Genomic DNA, 19,862 nt, shown 5'->3' on the forward strand with positions numbered 1-19,862 from the left:
TATTGGAATTGTATTTTTCTTTTCACAATTTTTTCACACTTGTTATTTTTTGGCACATTTCAAAGTAATATGAATGGAGTTTGTCAAAAGTACAAGTCGTCCCGCAGAGAACAAGCCCTTGTACGCTCAAATGGCAATACCAATGGGGAAAAATATATATTTACGGTATAATATATATCTATATATATATATATATATATATATATATATCTATATATACACTCACTGGCCACTTTATTAGGTACACCATGCTAGTAAGGGGTTGGACCCCCTTTTGCCTTCAGAACTGCCTCAATTCTTCGTGGCAGAGATTCAACAAGGTGCTGGAAGCATTCCTTAGAGATTTTGGACCATATTGACATGATGGCATCACACAGTTGGCGCAGATTTGTCGGCTGCACATCCCTGATGCGAATCTCCCGTTCCACCACATCCCAAAGATGCTCTATTGGATTGAGATCTGGTGACTGAGGAGGCCATTTGAGTACAGTAAACTCATTGTCATGTTCAAGAAACCAATCTGAGATGATTCGAGCTTTATGACATGGCGCATTATCCTGCTGAAAGTAGCCATCAGATGTTGGGTACATTGTGGTCATAAAGGGATGGACATGGTCAGCAACAATACTCAGGTAGGCTGTGGCGTTGCAACGATGCTCAATTGGTACCAAGGGGCCCAAAGAGTGCGCAGAAAAAATTCCCCACACCATGACACCACCACCACCAGCCTGAACCGTTGATACAAGGCAGGATGGATCCATGCTTTCATGTTGTTTACGCCAAATTCTGACCCTACCATCCGAATGTCGCAGCAGAAATCGAGACTCATCAGACCAGGCAACGTTTTTCCAATCTTCTACTGTCCAATTTCGATGAGCTTGTGCAAATTGTAGCCTCAGTTTCCTGTTCTTAGCTGAGAGGAGTGGTACCCAGTGTGGTCTTCTGCTGCTGTAGCCCATCTGCCTCAAAGTTCGACGCACTGTGCGTTCAGAGATGCTCTTCTGCCTACCTTGGTTGTAACGGGTGGCAATTTGAGTCACTGTTGCCTTTCTATCAGCTCGAACCAGTCTGCCCATTCTCCTCTGACCTCTGGCATCAACATGGCATTTCCGGCCACAGAACTGCCGCTCACTGGATTTTTTTTCTTTTTCGGACCATTCTCTGTAAACCCTAGAGATGGTTGTGCGTGAAAATCCCAGTAGATCAGCAGTTTCTGAAATTCTCAGACCAGCCCTTCTGGCACCAACAATCATGCCACGTTCAAAGGCGCTCAAATCACCTTTCTTCCCCATACTGATGCTCGGTTTGAACTGCAGGAGATTGTCTTGACCATGTCTACATGCCTAAATGCACTGAGTTGCCGCCATGTGATTGGCTGATTAGAAATTAAGTCTTAACACACAGTTGGACAGGTGTACCTAATAAAGTGGCCTAATAAAGTATATATATATACACTCACTGGCCACTTTATTAGGTACACCTGTCCAACTGTGTGTTAAGACTTAATTTCTAATCAGCCAATCACATGGCGGCAACTCAGTGCATTTAGGCATGTAGACATGGTCAAGACAATCTCCTGCAGTTCAAACCGAGCATCAGTATGGGGAAGAAAGGTGATTTGAGTGCCTTTGAACGTGGCATGATTGTTGGTGCCAGAAGGGCTGGTCTGAGTATTTCAGAAACTGCTGATCTACTGGGATTTTCACGCACAACCATCTCTAGGGTTTACAGAGAATGGTCCGAAAAAGAAAAAAAATCCAGTGAGCGGCAGTTCTGTGGCCGGAAATGCCTTGTTGATGCCAGAGGTCAGAGGAGAATGGGCATACTGGTTCGAGCTGATAGAAAGGCAACAGTGACTCAAATTGCCACCCGTTACAACCAAGGTAGGCAGAAGAGCATCTCTGAACGCACAGTGCGTCGAACTTTGAGGCAGATGGGCTACAGCAGCAGAAGACCACACTGGGTACCACTCCTATCAGCTAAGAACAGGCATCTGATGGCTACTTTCAGCAGGATAATGCGCCATGTCATAAAGCTCGAATCATCTCAGATTGGTTTCTTGAACATGACAATGAGTTCACTGTACTCAAATGGCCTCCTCAGTCACCAGATCTCAATCCAATAGAGCATCTTTGGGATGTGGTGGAACGGGAGATTCGCATCAGGGATGTGCAGCCGACAAATCTGCGCCAACTGTGTGATGCCATCATGTCAATATGGTCCAAAATCTCTGAGGAATGCTTCCAGCACCTTGTTGAATCTCTGCCACGAAGAATTGAGGCAGTTCTGAAGGCAAAAGGGGGTCCAACCCGTTACTAGCATGGTGTACCTAATAAAGTGGCCAGTGAGTGTATGTATATATATATATATATATATATAAATTTTCTCTCAAGTCGCAAAAAGTTTTTATTTTCCTAATAATGGAAGTGTGGGCTTTGTATTTTTTCGTTCTGAGCTGCTTTTTTTTATTGATAACTAGATGGTTGCCCGATTCTAACGCATCGGGAATTCTAGAATATGGCCAGCGGGAGACCGACGTTCAAAAGATCTCACAGCGGGCGCCTGGTCACTGCTGCGTGTCACACTGAGGCGAAGTACCCACGTTGCAGAAATGCTGCGGAAATTTCCACAACTCCTGCCGCGGGAAAACGCATGCGAATTCGCACGTGTTTTCCCGCGGAAAACATGCGTTTTCCCGTGCAGAATTCAAGTGCATTCCAAGCGATTTGAAGAATCGCTTGGAATGTGATTGACAGGTTGGTCACACTTGTCAAGCATAGTGTTTGACAATTATGATCAACTTTTTACTATTGATGCTGCCTATGCATTTCCCGGCATCTTCCGGTCGTGGTAATGCTTAGCGTGAAGGACCGGAGATGACTTCACTCTCGCGAGAGCGTGACGTCATCAGCGGTCTTTCGCACAAAGCATTACTGGGACTGGAAGATGCCGGGCGCATGGTGAGAGGAGGAAAAGAGTCCGGGGGCCGTCGGAAGGTGAGTATATCACTATTTTTTATTTTAATTCTATATTTTACAGGTTTATGGTACCCAGAGCCAGGGGAGAGTCTCCTCTCCTCCAGACCCTGGGTATCATCCGCACATTGAGCGCTTCGCCGGTCATCTCCCAGCAGCGTCGCCGCTGACCTCCGTGCGGCAGGAGATGACCCGCGGCAACCGTCGGGAGATCAGCGGCTAATGCCGCAGATCTCCCGACGGTAGCGGTGGTGTGCGTCGTTCGAATGCCAGGCCAATTCGCGGGCGGACTGCACCTGTAGCTGATTGGTCGCGCCTGGCTGGCCGCGATCAATCAGTGACGCGGGATTTCCGTCACAGACAGACAGAATTAGACGATTATATAGTAGATGTTTTGGATACATACAATAATTTGAAATTTTGCAGTGAACGAAAATCAGCAATTCTAGCATTTCTTTTTTTATGTTCTTTACAGTATACAGTGAATGGCTTAAATAAAGTCTGATCTGTCAAAATCTAAAATTAACTGTTAAATGTGCTGTGGGAAAAGGGGACTTTGTAGATGTACCAAGATGGCAGTGACAGTGGCTTCAGAAGGCCCTAGAGGACGTGTGAACATGTACGTTTTGCAAAGAACTTAACGTGTACAATTTTGTATATATTCACAATCAGTTTGAAGACGTTCCTACCATAACGCCCCCCATACACTGTAGATGGCGGACAGCTGAACATTGGGTTGGCCAATTGTTCTGACGAGACAGCTTAAGCACATGCTTATTTCTCCAAGCATGAGACGAACAGCAAAATCGAACATTCTGGATCCTTTTCTCCCTTCGACAATCCTCTATTGGGGGGAGAGTCAAAGGGTCCGCATACATATCAGACCATTGCCCGAATCTGTCGATATTAGGGGGGGGGGGGACGAGGTATGGGGTCCGCATACACGTTAGACCGTCGCCTGAATCTGTAACAGGAGAGTCAAGGGGTCAGTTGCCTGAATCTGTCGATATTGGGGGTGGGGGGGATCAAGGGGTCCGTATACTCATGAGACCATGGCCCGAATCTGTTGGTAGCTGGGTAGATTCAAGGAGTTCACATATACATTTGACCATCGACTGAATATGCCAGTATCGGGGATGAGTCAAGGGGTCCACATACACATTAGACCGTCACCCGAGTCTGTTCCTATCGGTATAGAGTCAGGCGGTCCTTATACACATTAGATTGTTGCCTGAATCTGTCAGTATCGGGGTAGAGTCAAGGGGGCTGCATATACATTAGACCATCGCCTGAATCTGCCAGTATCGGGGATGAGGCAAGGGGTCTGCATACACATTAGACCGTCACCCGAGTCTGTTCCTATCGGTATAGAGTCAGGCGGTCCTTATACACATTAGATTGTTGCCTGAATCTGTCAGTATCGGGGTAGAGTCAAGGGGGCTGCATATACATTAGACCATCGCCTGAATCTGTCAGTATCGGGGATGAGGCAAGGGGTCTGCATACACATTAGACCGTCACCCGAGTCTGTTCCTATCGGTATAGAGTCAGGCGGTCCTTATACACATTAGATTGTTGCCTGAATCTGTCAGTATCGGGGTAGAGTCAAGGGGGCTGCATATACATTAGACCATCGCCTGAATCTGTCAGTATCGGGGATGAGGCAAGGGGTCTGCATACACATTAGACCGTCACCCGAGTCTGTTCCTATCGGTATAGAGTCAGGCGGTCCTTATACACATTAGATTGTTGCCTGAATCTGTCAGTATCGGGGTAGAGTCAAGGGGGCTGCATATACATTAGACCATCGCCTGAATCTGTCAGTATCGGGGATGAGGCAAGGGGTCTGCATACACATTAGACCGTCACCCGAGTCTGTTCCTATCGGTATAGAGTCAGGCGGTCCTTATACACATTAGACCATCGCCTGAATCTGTTGATATCGGTATAGAGTCAGGAGGTCCATATAAACATTAGACCGTCCCATGAATCTGTCAATATCGGGGTAGAAACAGGAAAAATGGACATAGCAATAGAGAAAAATCTGTCTCTAAATATCAACCATAAATGACATACTGTATATGTCCAAAAAGATGAATGGCAGACCATTCGGGATAAAGGAAACCGACAAAAACTAGCGGACATGGGTGATACAAGAGGAGTAAATCTCGGGACAACAGTATAGATGGTAAAAAAAAAAAAAGCCTTTATTAGACCTTGGATGGCAAAGTGGGCAAGGATGCCTGCACAGTAATGTGATAACATAAACACTAATAAAAGACGACACTAATATAAATATATTCAATATATAGAACACAAACAAGGGAGCACAGATTTTTTTTTGCAGCACTGAAGTATATGCAAATATAGATCCAAAAGACATTGTTCACCTAATAACAGATATATAAAAATAAATCCAATGTAATCATGATAATCCACAGCATACAGGTGAACACAGTGACTGGAGGATCAGTCGATGCCCTCAACCAATCATGAAAGATAGATTCCTAGAAAATAATACAATGGCAGATCGCCTAAGATGATACAGGGAGCACAAAAAATACAAGGTTAGAATAATACCTGATACAGAGATTGTATGAAAAAAAAATGTTGCCCTATATTCAACAAAGGGAAGGCTGCCCAAAAGCTGAACATAAAGCAATGAAAAACAAAAGGGAGTGCTGCCAACAATATTACATGGACCAATATCCTGTATGTACCGGTGTGCCGGAATGATAACCACGGTATTAGATAATTAAATGTTGTTAATAAGATAAATAAAAGTAATAACCATAGGCTATACCTCTTAATGGTCCAAAAAGTGGTGCACAGTTTGAGGTGCGCAGCACACCCCGACGCGCGTTTCGGAGCTTTGTCCTTCATCAGTGTGATGAGTCAAGGGGTCCACATACACATTAGACCGTCGCCCGTATCACCGAATCTGCCATTTTGTGAATTCACTTCACATTCACTCGATCGAAAACTACAATACGAGGGCAAAAAAAATAAGCCCCAGTATGGGGACAGAAATGGGAGAATTAAGAGTGCTGCCTCCTGGAGCAAAAAAAAGGAAAGCACAAAAGTGAAAAATGGCGGCGGTAAAGTGGCCGTCTGAGGTGACCCTGGCGAGTGGGGCTGCTACCTGCGGGTTGTGCATTTACCTCAGTTTTTTCTTCTGCTTTTATTAAACGTGACAGAAATGGCTGCTGTAAATGGTTTCTACAGAAGAGTAAAGAGCACAGAGGTTTATTATCAGGTATCACACGGAGTATTTGATAATGAGGGCGCTGTTTTGGCTGACGGGACATCTGAGGTAATCAGTGTGCGCGCGGGCAGTGACACGTGACTTTCCCGCCTTTCTGCGATGACGTCACCTGCTGTCGTCGTCGTCGTCGGCTCCTCCTCAGCGCTCCGGGAGACGCCATGTCCGCATTCCCGGAGTTCTCACGTCACTTATTGGGCTTCCCGGCTGCCCAGAATCAGACACCGGCGGAGTCCGAGTCCTCGTGTTATTCAGGCCGGGAGTCCCCTCCTCTGTCAGCAGCGCTGCGGCTTCATGCTGTACCACAGACCCCGGCGGGCAGCTCCCTCACCAGCAGCCAGGCGTCTGCTGCGTCTATCCGCCGGGTGACACCAGGGGGCAGCAACACAGGACCGAACAATGGTGAGGAGGAGACACGGTGCAGCCTCTATCAGAACTAGAGCGACAACCAATCAGATCAATGCTCTCATTGTTCAAAGACCCAGAAGGAGCATGAAAGCAGCAATCTGGTTGGTTGATATGGGTGCAGTGGTTGCTATGGGCTCGGAGTAAATGCAGTGATGTGGTTGCTATGGTCTCGGAGTAAATGCAGTGATGTGGTTGCTATGGGGACGGAGTAAATGCAGTGATCTGGTTGCTATGGGGACAGAGTAAATGCAGTGATCTGGTTGCTATGGGGACAGAATAAATGCAGTGATCTGCTTGCTATGGCCTCGGAGTAAATGCAGTGATCTGCTTGCTATGGCCTCGGAGTAAATGCAGTGATCTGGTTGCTATGGCCTCGGAGTAAATGCAGTGATCTGTTTGCTATGGGGATGGAGTAAATGCAGTGATCTGGTTGCTATGGCCTCGGAGTAAATGCAGTGATGTGGTTGTTATGGGGACGGAGTAAATGCAGTGATATGGTTGTTATGGGGACGGAGTAAATGCAGTGATATGGTTGCTATGGCCTCGGAGTAAATGCAGTGATCTGATTGCTATGGGGATGGAGTAAATGCAGTGATCTGGTTGCTATGGGCTTGGAGTAAATGCAGTGATCTGGTTGCTATGGCCTCGGAGTAAATGCAGTGATGTGGTTGTTATGGGGACGGAGTAAATGCAGTGATGTGGTTGTTATGGGGACGGAGTAAATGCAGTGATATGGTTGCTATGGCCTCGGAGTAAATGCAGTGATCTGATTGCTATGGGGATGGAGTAAATGCAGTGATCTGGTTGCTATGGGCTTGGAGTAAATGCAGTGATCTGGTTGCTATGGCCTCGGAGTAAATGCAGTGATCTGGTTGCTATGGCCTCGGAGTAAATGCAGTGATCTGGTTGCTATGGGGATGGAGTAAATGCAGTGATCTGGTTGCTATGGCCTCGGAGTAAATGCAGTGATCTCGTTGCTATGGAGACGGAGTAAATGCAGTGATCTGGTTGCTATGGGCTCAGAGTAAATGGTTGCAAGTTGAGCGGTTCCTTTACATGGTCCACTCTTACTGAGAAATCAGCGTTTATATTGATATGCAAATCAGGCTGAAGAGCTATGGTAGATCTGAAGCCTCTGTCACTCCAGATCCACGGCGATATCTCACTTTTCAAGTTTTTTCATATGTATATATTTAAGGGTTAAGTATTCTGGAAATTCCTTTAGGGTGTGTGCACACGTTGCGGATTCTGCTGCGGTGTACAGTACCATTTAACTCAATGCAAAATGAAAAGCGCCGTGCCCAGGGTGCGGAATTTACCTCGCGGATTTGTTGCGGTTTTAAATCCGCAGCATGTCACTTCTGTGTGCGGATTCCGCAGCCGTTTTCTCTCTATTTCTCTCTCGTTTATTGTGCGCCCAAGCTGAAGTTTTTATTGACGCTTCTTGGGGATACATACAACGTAATTGTTTCTTATTGCATTTTTTGGGGGAAGGGGCCGGCGACTGAAAAATGGCAATTCTGGACTTTTTTTTTTTTATTTTATTTTGACGTTTAACATTTACTTTAAATTATCGTCTCTTTTGATCGGATTATTCCAGACAGGACGATGCTGAGTATTTTGTTGTTTTCTAATTGGAGTGATTTACATATATTATACCCGTATACATTGACAGACGGACCAAGTCCCATCTGCAGTGTCCATCGTCAGTGACTGGACCGATCTAGACCTGCAGGATCATTGACATACCGAAACAGAACAACAATCGGCACCCAGCACCCATTCATGATTGCACAATTTTTTGTTTTTGTGCTGGCATTTTTTCCCCCTATTTCAAGTGTGGTATTATGATGAAAATGAAAAAAAACAAAAAAAAAACAATTCCACCATTATTTTTGGACTTTTACAGCATTTTATTGTCCAGTAAAAATGATCCAGGTTTGTACAATTACAGTAAGATAAAACTTTTAGAGTTTTTATAACATTTATTGGTTAAAAAAAATGCATGAAGACACCTTTTTAAATGTTATATATATTTTTTTATAAATGTGGATTTTGCTCAGTGAAAATGTTGTGCTGTTTTTTGTGATATTTAGGTTTTTGTGTATGGGACTTTTTATTTATTTTTTTTTTAAGTCAATTCAGCAGTGGAATTTGAAGAGATTTTTTTTTTCCAAGTAGAACCGCCTCAAGACCTGACATGATAATAATATAATAATAATAAATTTTATTTTTATAGCGCCGACATATTCCGCAGCACTTTACATTTCAGAGGGGATTTGTACAGACAATAGACATTACAGCATAACAATAATCACATACAGTAGATTATAACAAATACCAAGAGGAATGAGGGCCCTGCTCGCAAGCTTACAGTCTATGAGGGAAAAAGGGAGACACGAAAGGTGGGCGGTAACAGTTGCCCTGATTGTATGGACCAGTCATAATGTTAAGTGTGTAACAGTACAGACACAGAGGGATAATGGAGGCATAAAGCATGTGGGAACATGATGCGGGGAACCTGGTTATGGTAAAACTTTTGGCTCTGCCACACAGGGATAGGTTAGGTTAATGTGTTGAGGCGGTAGGCCAGTCTGAATAAATGCGTTTTCAGGACACGCTTAAAATTGTGGGGATTGGGGACTAATCGTATTGACCTGGGAAGTGCATTCCAAAGAATTGGTGCGGCACGTGTAAAGTCTTGGAGACGGGAGTGGGAGGTTCTGACTATTGAGGATGCTAATCTCAGGTCATCAGCAGAACGGAGGGCGCGGGTAGGGTGGTATACTGAAACAAGGGAGGAGATGTAGGGTGGTGCTGAGCCATGGAGGGCTTTGTGAGTGAGGGTAATAAGTTTATACTGAATTCTGGAGTGGATGGGTAGCCAGTGTAATGACTGGCACAAGGTAGAGGCATCAGTGTAACGATTGGTGAGGAATATGATCCTGGCTGCAGCATTCAAGACAGATTGGAGGGGGGAGAGTTTGGTAAGAGGGAGACCGATTAGAAGAGAGTTACAATAGTCGAGACGAGAATGAATAAGAGAAACAGTAAGAGTTTTTGCAGAGTCAAAGGTAAGAAAAGGTCGAATTCTAGAAATGTTTTTGAGGTGCAGATGACAAGAGCGAGCCAGTGATCGAATGTGGGGGGCAAAGGAAAGGTCGGAATCAAGTATGACCCCAAGACAGCGGGCCTGTTGCTGGGGAGTAATAGTGGAACCACACACAGAAATGGCAATGTCGGGTATAGGTACATTAGTAGAGGGAGGAAACACCAGGAGTTCAGTCTTTGACAGGTTCAGTTTCAGATATAGTGAGGACATGATATTAGACACAGCGTTTAGACAATCGCCGGTGTTTTCTAGAAAGGCTGGCGTGATGTCAGGAGATGAAGCGTATAATTGGGTGTCATCAGCATAGAGATGGTACTGGAAACCAAATCTACTGATTGTTTGACCAATAGGGGCAGTGTACAAGGAGAAGAGGAGGGGGCCTAGAACCGATCCTTGAGGAACCCCAACAGTAAGGGGAAGATGAGAGGAGGAGGAACCGGCAAAAGATACAGTAAAGGAGCGGTCGGAGAGATAGGAGGAGAACCAGGAGAGAACGGTATCCTTGAGGCCAATGGAACGGAGCATAGTGAGGAGGAGCTGATGATCCACAGTGTCGAATGCTGCAGAGAGATCCAAGAGAATTAGCATGGAGTAATGACCATTTGATTTAGCTGTTAGCAGATCATTAGAGACTTTAGTGAGGGCAGTTTCAGTGGAGTGTAAAGAGCGGAAACCGGATTGGAGAGGGTCGAGAAGAGAGTTTTCTGAGAGATAGCGGATAAGACGGGAGTGGAGATGATGCTACTTTTTCCATGTGGAAAGAAAACAGCATTGTGCTCTCTGAATTCTCTAATGTGGATTTTAGAGCAGATCTGCTTCAAAATTTATGTTAAGAAAATCACTCTAAAAACACGCAGAAAAAAAATGTGCAGTTGAAATGTATGGGAAGCTTGTTGCCATCAAATTTGAAAGAGGGTTTTGGTTTTTTTTTACAGATTTTGTTGCAGAATCCCTACAATAAGCCGCGTAGTGAAACTCTGTGTGAACATGCCCTATCAGGGTGTGTCTTTTGGTGCATTTCCTCAACAAAAACTGCATCAAAGCCACAATAAAAACATTTATGAAAACTGCTTGTTTTTCTGCAAATTTACAACCAATGAATGCCCTAAAGAATTGACACAACACGTATGATAACACGCAGATAAAAAATGCGACTTGCACTTTTGATCTGCTTTCTTCTTAAAAATCAATTGGGATTTTTTTTCAAGCAGAATTTAAAGTTTTTGTTTTTTTTGCGGGCTCGGCGTTTATGGATTCTGGTACATCATGGATTATAGATGCAGAAACGCTGCAAATTTCAGTTAAGAAATCTTCATAAAATCCTCAACAAATGTGCAGCATGCGTACCTAGCCTTCACTTCCTTTACGTACACTTTTATTTTTTTCTTTACTTATATTATAGTGCGGTTTCTTTCATGCATCAATCATGTTATACTGAAATATATGTCAGCCTTGAACCCGGCCTCCCGGCACATCACATCCACAAAGACAACGATCAATATGTAGATGGCTGAACTGTAGCTCAGAAAGTCCTTCTGAATGTCGCTTGGTCACCGCATTCCTTTAGCAGAGAACATTCTATGTAATAAGATCTGTCCTCATTTTCAAAAATATTTTTTTATCTATAACTTCTTCCACAGAAGCTTATTTTGCAGACAGAAGTTCCTTTGTGGATTACACGAGTGCCATCCATGCTACCTCTGGTACCAGCGGCTCTTCCAGAAAAGCTCCCATCAGTCCCAGTGCTAGAAAAATAGCCGACGGCTTCTTTACAAAATCCAAGTTCCAGACGCCGGTGACCGGATACACAGGTAGTGTTGTCAGATGACTTTCATCATTCATACACCTCATGGGGAAAAGTATGTGACCCCCCCCATCCACCTCCAGGAGCTTTCCTCACCTCCAATCCTACATCCAAAGGCATTAATATGGAGAAAAGTATGTGCCCCCAACATCCACCTCCAGGGGCTTCTTCTGATGTCTTACATCCAGAGACAATAATATAGAGTCGCTCCTCTGCAGATATAACGGCTCTCGCTCTTCTGGGAAAGATTTCTTCAAGATTTTTGACACATCTGTGGGAATTTTTGCCCCTTCGTCTAGAAGAGCATTTGCGAGGTCAGACTGAACTACTGTATGAGGTCAATATCCTCCCTAATAAGCAATGCTTTGCTTATGATTGCCACATGAATGAGATGACTACCACCTCCATCATTCACCGCACACATCAGTCATTGTATTCCTCAGTATAATAGATCATTCTTTCATTTTCCAGTGACCACTTCGTCTTCAGCATCGGCTCGGTCCACAGCTTCTGCGTTTGTGGCGGTGGTGGAAGGACGAGGTCTTGCAAGAGGAGAAATTGGCATGGCTAGTTTGGATTTAAAGAACCCAGATGTGGTTTTATCTCAGTTTTCAGACAGCAGCATTTATGTGAAGGTAAAAGTATTACTGTACGTGTGAATAAAAGCAGTATTACATTATTTTATAATTATATATATATATATATATATATATATATATATATATATATATATATATATTTATTTATATATATATATCCAACAATGTTGACCAGCTCACTCCTGTGAACCACCTGGAACCTCAGCTGACCTGTTAACTCCGTTGTGCCCGGATCTGGATGTAGGAGTCCATCCATACAAATGTGAACAACGACAAAGCAAAGTCCAGCAATAACGTGAGCAATCCAGGATGCTGTTAAAATTTTTTTTCTTTTTATTCATACATCCATTAAAATGCAATGGTCCAAGCAGTTCAAAACAGCAATAACGCAGGAAAGTCGTGCAGATAGGACTACGCGTTTCAGCGGTAGAACCCGCCTTCTTCACGGTCCAGAATCTAATCTGCTTTCCAAACATGGAACCTTATATACATCCCACTCCCATCAGGATAATTATAAACATATGTGAGAGACTTAAAAACATGTGCTATAAAAGCAGATCAAACATATAAACTATCCACATATTGATCAGTATACAACATGCATAAAGATTATAAGGAAAGAATTCAATATATTGGAGAAAAGCACATTAGGAATGTCCAATAACCTGACCATAAGATTTAAGGCCCTGTGCACACAGTGCAGACTCCGTGCAGTTCCGCAGCAGATTTGGCCCTGCAGGAACTGCACGGAGTCTGCACTGTGTGCACAGGGCCTTAAATCTTATGGTCAATATGTGGATAGTTTATATGTTTGATCTGCTTTTATAGCACATGTTTTTAAGTCTCTCACATATGTTTATAATTATCCTGATGGGAGTGGGATGTATATAAGGTTCCATGTTTGGAAAGCAGATTAGATTCTGGACCGTGAAGAAGGCGGGTTCTACCGCTGAAACGTGTAGTCCTATCTGCACGACTTTCCTGCGTTATTGCTGTTTTGAACTGCTTGGACCATTGCATTTTAATGGATTTATGAATAAAAAGAAAAAAATTTTTAACAGCATCCTGGATTGCTCACGTTATTGCTGGACTTTGCTTTGTCGTTGTTCATATATATACTAGATGGTGGCCCGATTCTAAAGCATCGGGTACTCTACAATATGGCCAGCGGGAGATTAAAATAAAAAAAAAGTGATTTACTCACCTTCCGACGGCCCCCAGACTCTGTTCCTCCTCTCCACGCTCCTGGCATCTTCCGTTCCCAGTATAGCTTTGCGCCAAAGACCGCTGGTGACGTCACTCTCTGGGAACGGAAGATGCCGGGAGCATGGAGAGGAGAGAAAGTGCCCGGAGGAAGTTGGAAGGTGAGTATATCACTCTTTTTATATTTTAATTCTATTTTTTTACAGGTTGATGGTACCCAGGGTCCGGAGGAGTCTCCTCCAGACCCTGGGTACCGGCTAGCGCCGGTCATCTCCCGGCTGCGTCGCCGCTGACATGCGTGTGGCCGGAGATGACCCGCGGCAACCGTCAGGAGATCAGCGGCTAGCGCCGCTGATCTCCCGACGGTATTGGTGGCGTGCGTCCTTCGAATTTCGTACTGCGCCTGCGCACTGCGCCTGTCACTGACTGGTCACGGCCGCCAGGCCTCAACCAATCAGCAACGCGGGATTTCGGTTACAGACAGACAGACATAATAAGACGATTATATATATATGCTGATTTTCTCCATTTTATGACATTTTGATGGCCTACCGTGAATACAGGACTTATTAACAGTTATTGAATATTATAGAAGGTCTTAGATAAGTGTCTGTAATCAACTGTAAGGCCAAGAACTTCCAAGACTTCAGGCCAAAATATAATAATAAATGGGTTGTCCTGCAAATAAAGATGGGTACTCAAAGCCATAGGTCAAGGTGAGCAGCACAGATGGAGACAGTGATGGAGCGAAAAAGGACAGCACGTGGATCGATGAGGACCAGGACAGCAAGTTAGCAAGCAAAGCTGGAAGCACTGGATGCTGCTAGAGGACAGTCACATACAGGAATAGCAGAGACTTGTATGTAGTCTGGAACTTGCAGCATGTATATGGTTGATAGCAGAGCTGAGAAGTAGTAGTTAGATAATGGAAAGCACGTAGGAGTTACTGGGAAAATAATCCAGCTGGCTGGAGTAGAGTCTTGAAGTAAATGAGACTAAGGCTGGTTTCACATTTGCGTTTTTTAGCGCTGGAAAAAAACGCATACCTGCGCATGCGTTTTTTCCCCTATATTTAACATGGGTGCGCATACCTGCGCGCTGGTAAGCGCATGTATGCGATTTTCATGCGCTGCGTTTTTTTGGGGTGTGCGTTGGTATTTTCCAGACGCAGCATGTTGCATTTTTTGGCCCTGCAAAAAAGCGCATGCGCACATATGCGCACGTTTTGCGCTAAAAATGGCCATTATAGCCTATGGATGCGCATATGTGCGCACTGGCATGCTCATGTATGCGTTTTTTTGCATATGCGTTTTTTTTTTTTAACCATGGAATTTAGGGGTTTGGGTTAGAGTTAGGGTTAGTTAAGGGGGTTTAGGGTTAGGGTCAGGGTCAGGGTTAGGGTTGGGGTTTGGGTCAGGGTTAGGGTTAAGTATGGTTTGGTTAAGGGTTAGGGTCAGGGTTAGGGTCAGGATTAGGGTTAAGTATGGTTTTGTTAAGGGTTAGGGTCAGGGTTAGGGTTGGGGTCAGGGTTAGGGTCAGGGTTAGGGTTAAGTATGGTTTTGTTAAGGGTTAGGGTCAGGGTTAGGGTCAGGATTAGGGTTAAGTATGGTTTTGTTAAGGGTTAGGGTCAGGGTTAGGGTCAGGGTTAGGGTCAGGGTTAGGGTCAGGGTTAGGGTTAAGTATGGTTTTGTTAAGGATTAGGGTCAGGGTTAGGGTCAGGATTAGGGTTAAGTATGGTTTTGTTAAGGGTTAGGGTCAGGGTTAGGGTCAGGGTTAGGGTTAGGGTCAGGGTTAGGGTTAAGTATGGTTTTGTTAAGGGTTAGGGTCAGGGTTAGGGTTAGGGTCAGGGTTAGGGTCAGGGTTAGGGTTAGTTAGGGTTTAGGGTTTGGGTTAGGGTTAAGTATGATTTGGTTAAGGGTTAGGGTCAGGGTTATGGTCAGGGTTAGGGTTAGGGTCAGGGTTAGGGTTAGTAAAGTCATGGTTTGGGTAGTGTGAGGGGCCACCTAAAAATGTTGGAAAAAAACGCAAACGCGGTAAAAACGCACTAAAAACGCATACAAACGCATAAAAACGCTGCGTTTTTTTCATGCATGCTCATAAAAATGCTTGAAAAAAACGCAGCAGTTGTATGCTTATGTATGCGTTTTTTCAATGCGTTTTTTTGCGGGAAAAACGCACTGCAAAAAAAAGCAAGTGTGAAACTAGCCTAAGACCTGCAAAATCATGTGTTAGCTAGGTGCTATATATTCCTGAATGCTCAGACAGCACACGACTGCCTGAGCCAGCCTTAACCTCGTTTGCATTTATTTTGGCCTCTGATGATCTTCTCTCTGTTTTTCTAACTAAGTTTTAATGATATCACATTTTTCAGATAATAACAAAACTCCAGATTCTGACACCCCTTGAAATCCTGATGCCAAATACTGCATGTGAAAGTGGAAAAAGCGCAGAACTGTGTCGCCTTATCAATGAAAACTTTAAGGTGCTCCGTATATTTGTGTTTAAGGGAACTGGTTTAGATTCTTTTTGGAATAAAATCCAATTTTCACCATTTAGGTTTTCTGTGGATATTTGTTGCTAATTTCACACTGCAAACTTGCAGCAATTTGCAAGTAAATAAGATTCTTCAAAATCTGATTTGTCATATTGTATGGGAAAAGTCAGCAAGAACACGAGAGCATAGCGTGGGTGTCAAATCCAGACAATGCTCGTTCCTGTGCCTTGTAAGGATGAATAATTCCCACTTATCAGATTTTGTTGCTAAATTTATGTGACTGAAAATCCCATTCATCTTAATGGGAATGTCTCAGATGAATGGGACAGTTGTAAATTTTTGTGCCAGTATTTTCTGTCAGTAGATCCACTCCAAATATGCAACAGGTGAAGATACCCTGGGTGAAATCCGCAACCAAATTCTCAACGAAATGCGCCAGTAAGATGCATATTGTGCTTAAGATTCGTTGGGAGATATTTTTATGCAATATTTGAAAATGACCTTATATTTTCAGAATTAGTAGCAAGTAATTGTCGGGGGTTTCAAAAGTTGTACCCTGATGTTGTGAATTCACTTTCTGGCCTACCTATGGTTGCTAGTGAAGGCTAGTGGAGCTGGTTGTATTGACAGAGGAGTCGCGAGTTCTCTTTCCGGGCTCCCTCTGGTGGTTACAGGAGGTAATGGAGCTGATCTAATTGACAGAGGCCTGACACCTGATAATGAGGACGACGATTGGGCATCTGGAGTCTCTGACTGGATTTAAGACAGCCGACTCCCTCTATCCCTGCTGGTGATTTTTCCTGCCTCCTGGGGTCTTAGTTTCCAGTTCAGTCCCTGCATGCTCAAGCTAAGTGTTCTTTGCTATTGTTCACATTTGATTTGGTTTTGTCTATTCAGTTTTGTGTGGTCAGCCAGCCCCGGCTGGGGCTGTGCTGAATTTCCATCCTCATGTTACTGTTTGTGCCAGTTTGTTTTTTGTCCCTTATTAGATTGGCCTCTTTTTGCTCTGCTTTCAGAATATGCCAGAGTGCTGATATAGTGGGTGAAGTCTAGTGACTTCAGAGTTTTTTGCTATCAGAAGTGTTGGACATTTTTGCAGGGTTTTTTGCGTGATTGCAGACAGTGTCTTTACTTTCCTTTCTAGTTAGTGTGGGCCCCATCGTTTGCTCAGCCTATTTTCCTACCTGTGTTTGTGTTTTCATCTTGTCTCACAGACAATATATGTTTGGGGGCTATCTATTCCTTTGGGGTCTGCTCTGGGGCAGTTTAGATTTGCCCTTTCTTGCTTTAGGCTTATTTAGTTCTCCGGCTGTGTCGAGGCGTCTAGAATCATCGTAGGTACGCTCCACGGCTACTGCTAGTTGTGTGGATAGGATCAGGGGTCTGCAATCCGCTTAGTTACCAACCTCTCTGGTTTTCTGTGGCTTAGCTTGGTCTTGTTTTCCTCCTTGGTGACCCAATCATAACACCCTGAGATCTGATTGACAGGGAGGACAAATGTGATAAGAGTTGCCCTTGCCAGGCAATTCCTTTCATCAGTTCCCACACATTCACTTAAAGCAGGTTTTTCACTTTCAAGGAAATTGACCACACTTCCTGGGTACAGTGCAAACTCCAAACCGCCGCCGCCGAACAGTGAGAGTTTGATATTTTAGGTATTTTAAAGCTTTTGGGGTTGACATCCACATCTGTTATGTCAAGGTGATTGCACAGGCGCTGCCTCTGTTCCCACCTGATTACCAGCAGGACAGAAAAATCTTTAGTCCTAGTAGTTAATCCAGTCTGTGCCATGATCAGACCTTTCCGAAAGACTGTATGATAAAAAAAAAAAAGTATAAGCTTACATAACCCTAATAAACCATTATGCCAACACATGTAATATAAGCTTATATCACTCATTGCAAGTCAGGAATAATAGAAGAAAAAAAACATGGTGGAATGGTGTTTTTTGCTTTCGCCCTCAAAATTGAATTCCTTCTAATGAAATGCTAATGTATGTGAACTATCAAAATAATATACATAGAAATCGCAACTAAGGCCTCTTTCACACTTCAGTTTTTTGCATCAGTTATAATCCGCCAAAAAGGCGGACAAGCGGATCCGTTCTCAACTGATGTGAACGGATGGCACAGGATCCGTTTTCAGACGGATCCTGAAAATGAAGAAATTTAAAGGAATCGCTGGCCGGGAAGGGGAGAGAGAGAGAGAGAGAGATATATATTTTTTTTTTTTTTTTCCGGCACCCAGAAAGAAATTCGGGTTAAATCAGTGTTTGCAGGATCCGCCAGAGAAAAAAACGTTACAAGCTCCGTTTTGAAATTTTTGAGGATGGTGACGGACAGCAACTTTTGGCGGATCCTCACAAAAAACGGATGCAACGGACAGCAATCCGTCACAATCCGCCATTAATGCAAGTCAATGGGAAAAAAACGGATCCTCAAAAAAAATTTGAGGATCCGTTTTTTTTCAAAACCTGGCGGATTGTGACTGATTGTAAAAAACGGAAGTGTGAAAGAGGCCTAAGATGAAAAGTTTGTAAAGTTTGTGTGATCTGGGGAAAAGTTTAATGTTTTCTATATTTTTTTTTTTTAAATGATCTTCATGTTCCACTTTGGGCATGTGTGTGTGTAACACCTGTCCGAGGTAAGCGTGCTGAGAACATAGAATCCTAGATTGTTATAGTTGGATGGGACCTCCGGGGTCCTCGTGTCCAACCCCCGGCTCAATGCAGGATTCACTTAGAATCATAGAATCGTAGAGTTGGAAGGGACCTCCTGGCCCATCTGGTCCAACCCCCTGCTCAAAGCAGGATTCGCTAAATCATCCCAGTCAGATGTCTGTCCAGCCTCTGTTTGAAGACTTCCATTGAAGGAGAACTCACCACTTCTCGTGGCAGCCTGTTCCACTCATTGATCACTCTAACTGTCAAAAAGTTTTTTCTAATATCTAATCTGTGTCTCCTCCCATTCAGTTTCATTCCATTGCTTCTAGTCTTTCCTTGTGCAAATGAGAATAAAGTTGATCCTTCTACAATGTGACAGCCCTTTAGATATTTGTAGACAGCTATTAAGTCTTCTCTCAGTCTTCTCTTTTGCAAACTAAACAATCCCAAATCCTGCAACCTTTCCACATAAGACAGGGTTTGCAGACAGGTCACCATTCTGGTTGCTCTTTTCTGAACTTGCTCCAGTTTGTTGATGTCTTTTTTAAAATGTGGTGCCCAAAACTGGACACAATATTCCAGATGAGGTCTGACCAAAGAGGAGTAGAGGGAAATAATGACTTCACGTGATCTAGACTGTATGCTTCTGTTAATACTTCCTAGAATTGCATTTGCCTTTTTTGCTGCTGCATCACACTGTTGACTCATATTCAGTCTGTGATCTATTAGTATACCCAAGTCTTTTTCACATGTGCTGTTGCTTAGGCCTATTCCTCCCATTCTGTATATGCTTTTTTCATTTTTATTGCCCAGATGTAGTACTTTGCATTTTTCCCTGTTAAAAACCATTCTGTTAGTTGCTGCCCACTTCTCCAGTTTATTTATATCTTTTTGAATCCTCTCTCTCTCTCTCTCTCTCTTCTCTAGTATTAGCTATCCCTCCTAGCTTTGTGTCATCAGCAAATTTAATCAGTTTACCCTCAATTCCTTCATCTAAATCGTTGATAAAGATGTTGAACAATACAGGGCCCAGGACAGAGCCCTGTGGTACCCCACTTGAGGCATTCTTCCAACTGGATGTGCAGCCATTTACGACCACTCTTTGGGTCCGATCACTAAGCCAGTTATGAATCCACCTAACAGTTGCTTTGTCCATTCCATACTTAGTCATTTTTTCAATAAGGATTGCATGAGATACTTTGTCAAATGCTTTGCTGAAGTCAAGATATACTATATCTACAGCATTTCCTTGATCCACCCAATCAGTGATTCCGTCATAGAAGGAAATTAAGTTAGTCTGACATGACTTATTAGTTACAAACCCATGCTGACTCTGTTTAATC

The 19,862-nt window shown here is 43.7% G+C and overlaps 1 protein-coding gene across 2 annotated transcripts in view; it reads left to right on the top strand.

Annotated features, from left to right (window-relative positions):
* The first annotated feature begins 6,338 nt into the window (after positions 1-6,338).
* MSH4 (mutS homolog 4) overlaps positions 6,339-19,862 on the top strand; it is a 54,126-nt gene continuing 40,602 nt past the window's right edge. For both annotated transcript variants that reach the window (XM_073544818.1, XM_073544819.1), the window contains exons 1-4: positions 6,339-6,639; positions 11,398-11,568; positions 12,033-12,196; positions 15,735-15,845. In XM_073544818.1, coding sequence (XP_073400919.1) covers positions 6,399-6,639; positions 11,398-11,568; positions 12,033-12,196; positions 15,735-15,845 — 687 coding nt within the window. In that variant the 5' untranslated portion in view covers positions 6,339-6,398. The remainder of the gene's footprint in view (positions 6,640-11,397; positions 11,569-12,032; positions 12,197-15,734; positions 15,846-19,862) is intronic.

This window comes from Dendrobates tinctorius, unplaced genomic scaffold (genome assembly GCF_039654945.1).
Source record: "Dendrobates tinctorius isolate UK_male_01 unplaced genomic scaffold, ASM3965494v1 ptg000138l, whole genome shotgun sequence".
Taxonomy (NCBI): domain Eukaryota; kingdom Metazoa; phylum Chordata; class Amphibia; order Anura; family Dendrobatidae; genus Dendrobates; species Dendrobates tinctorius.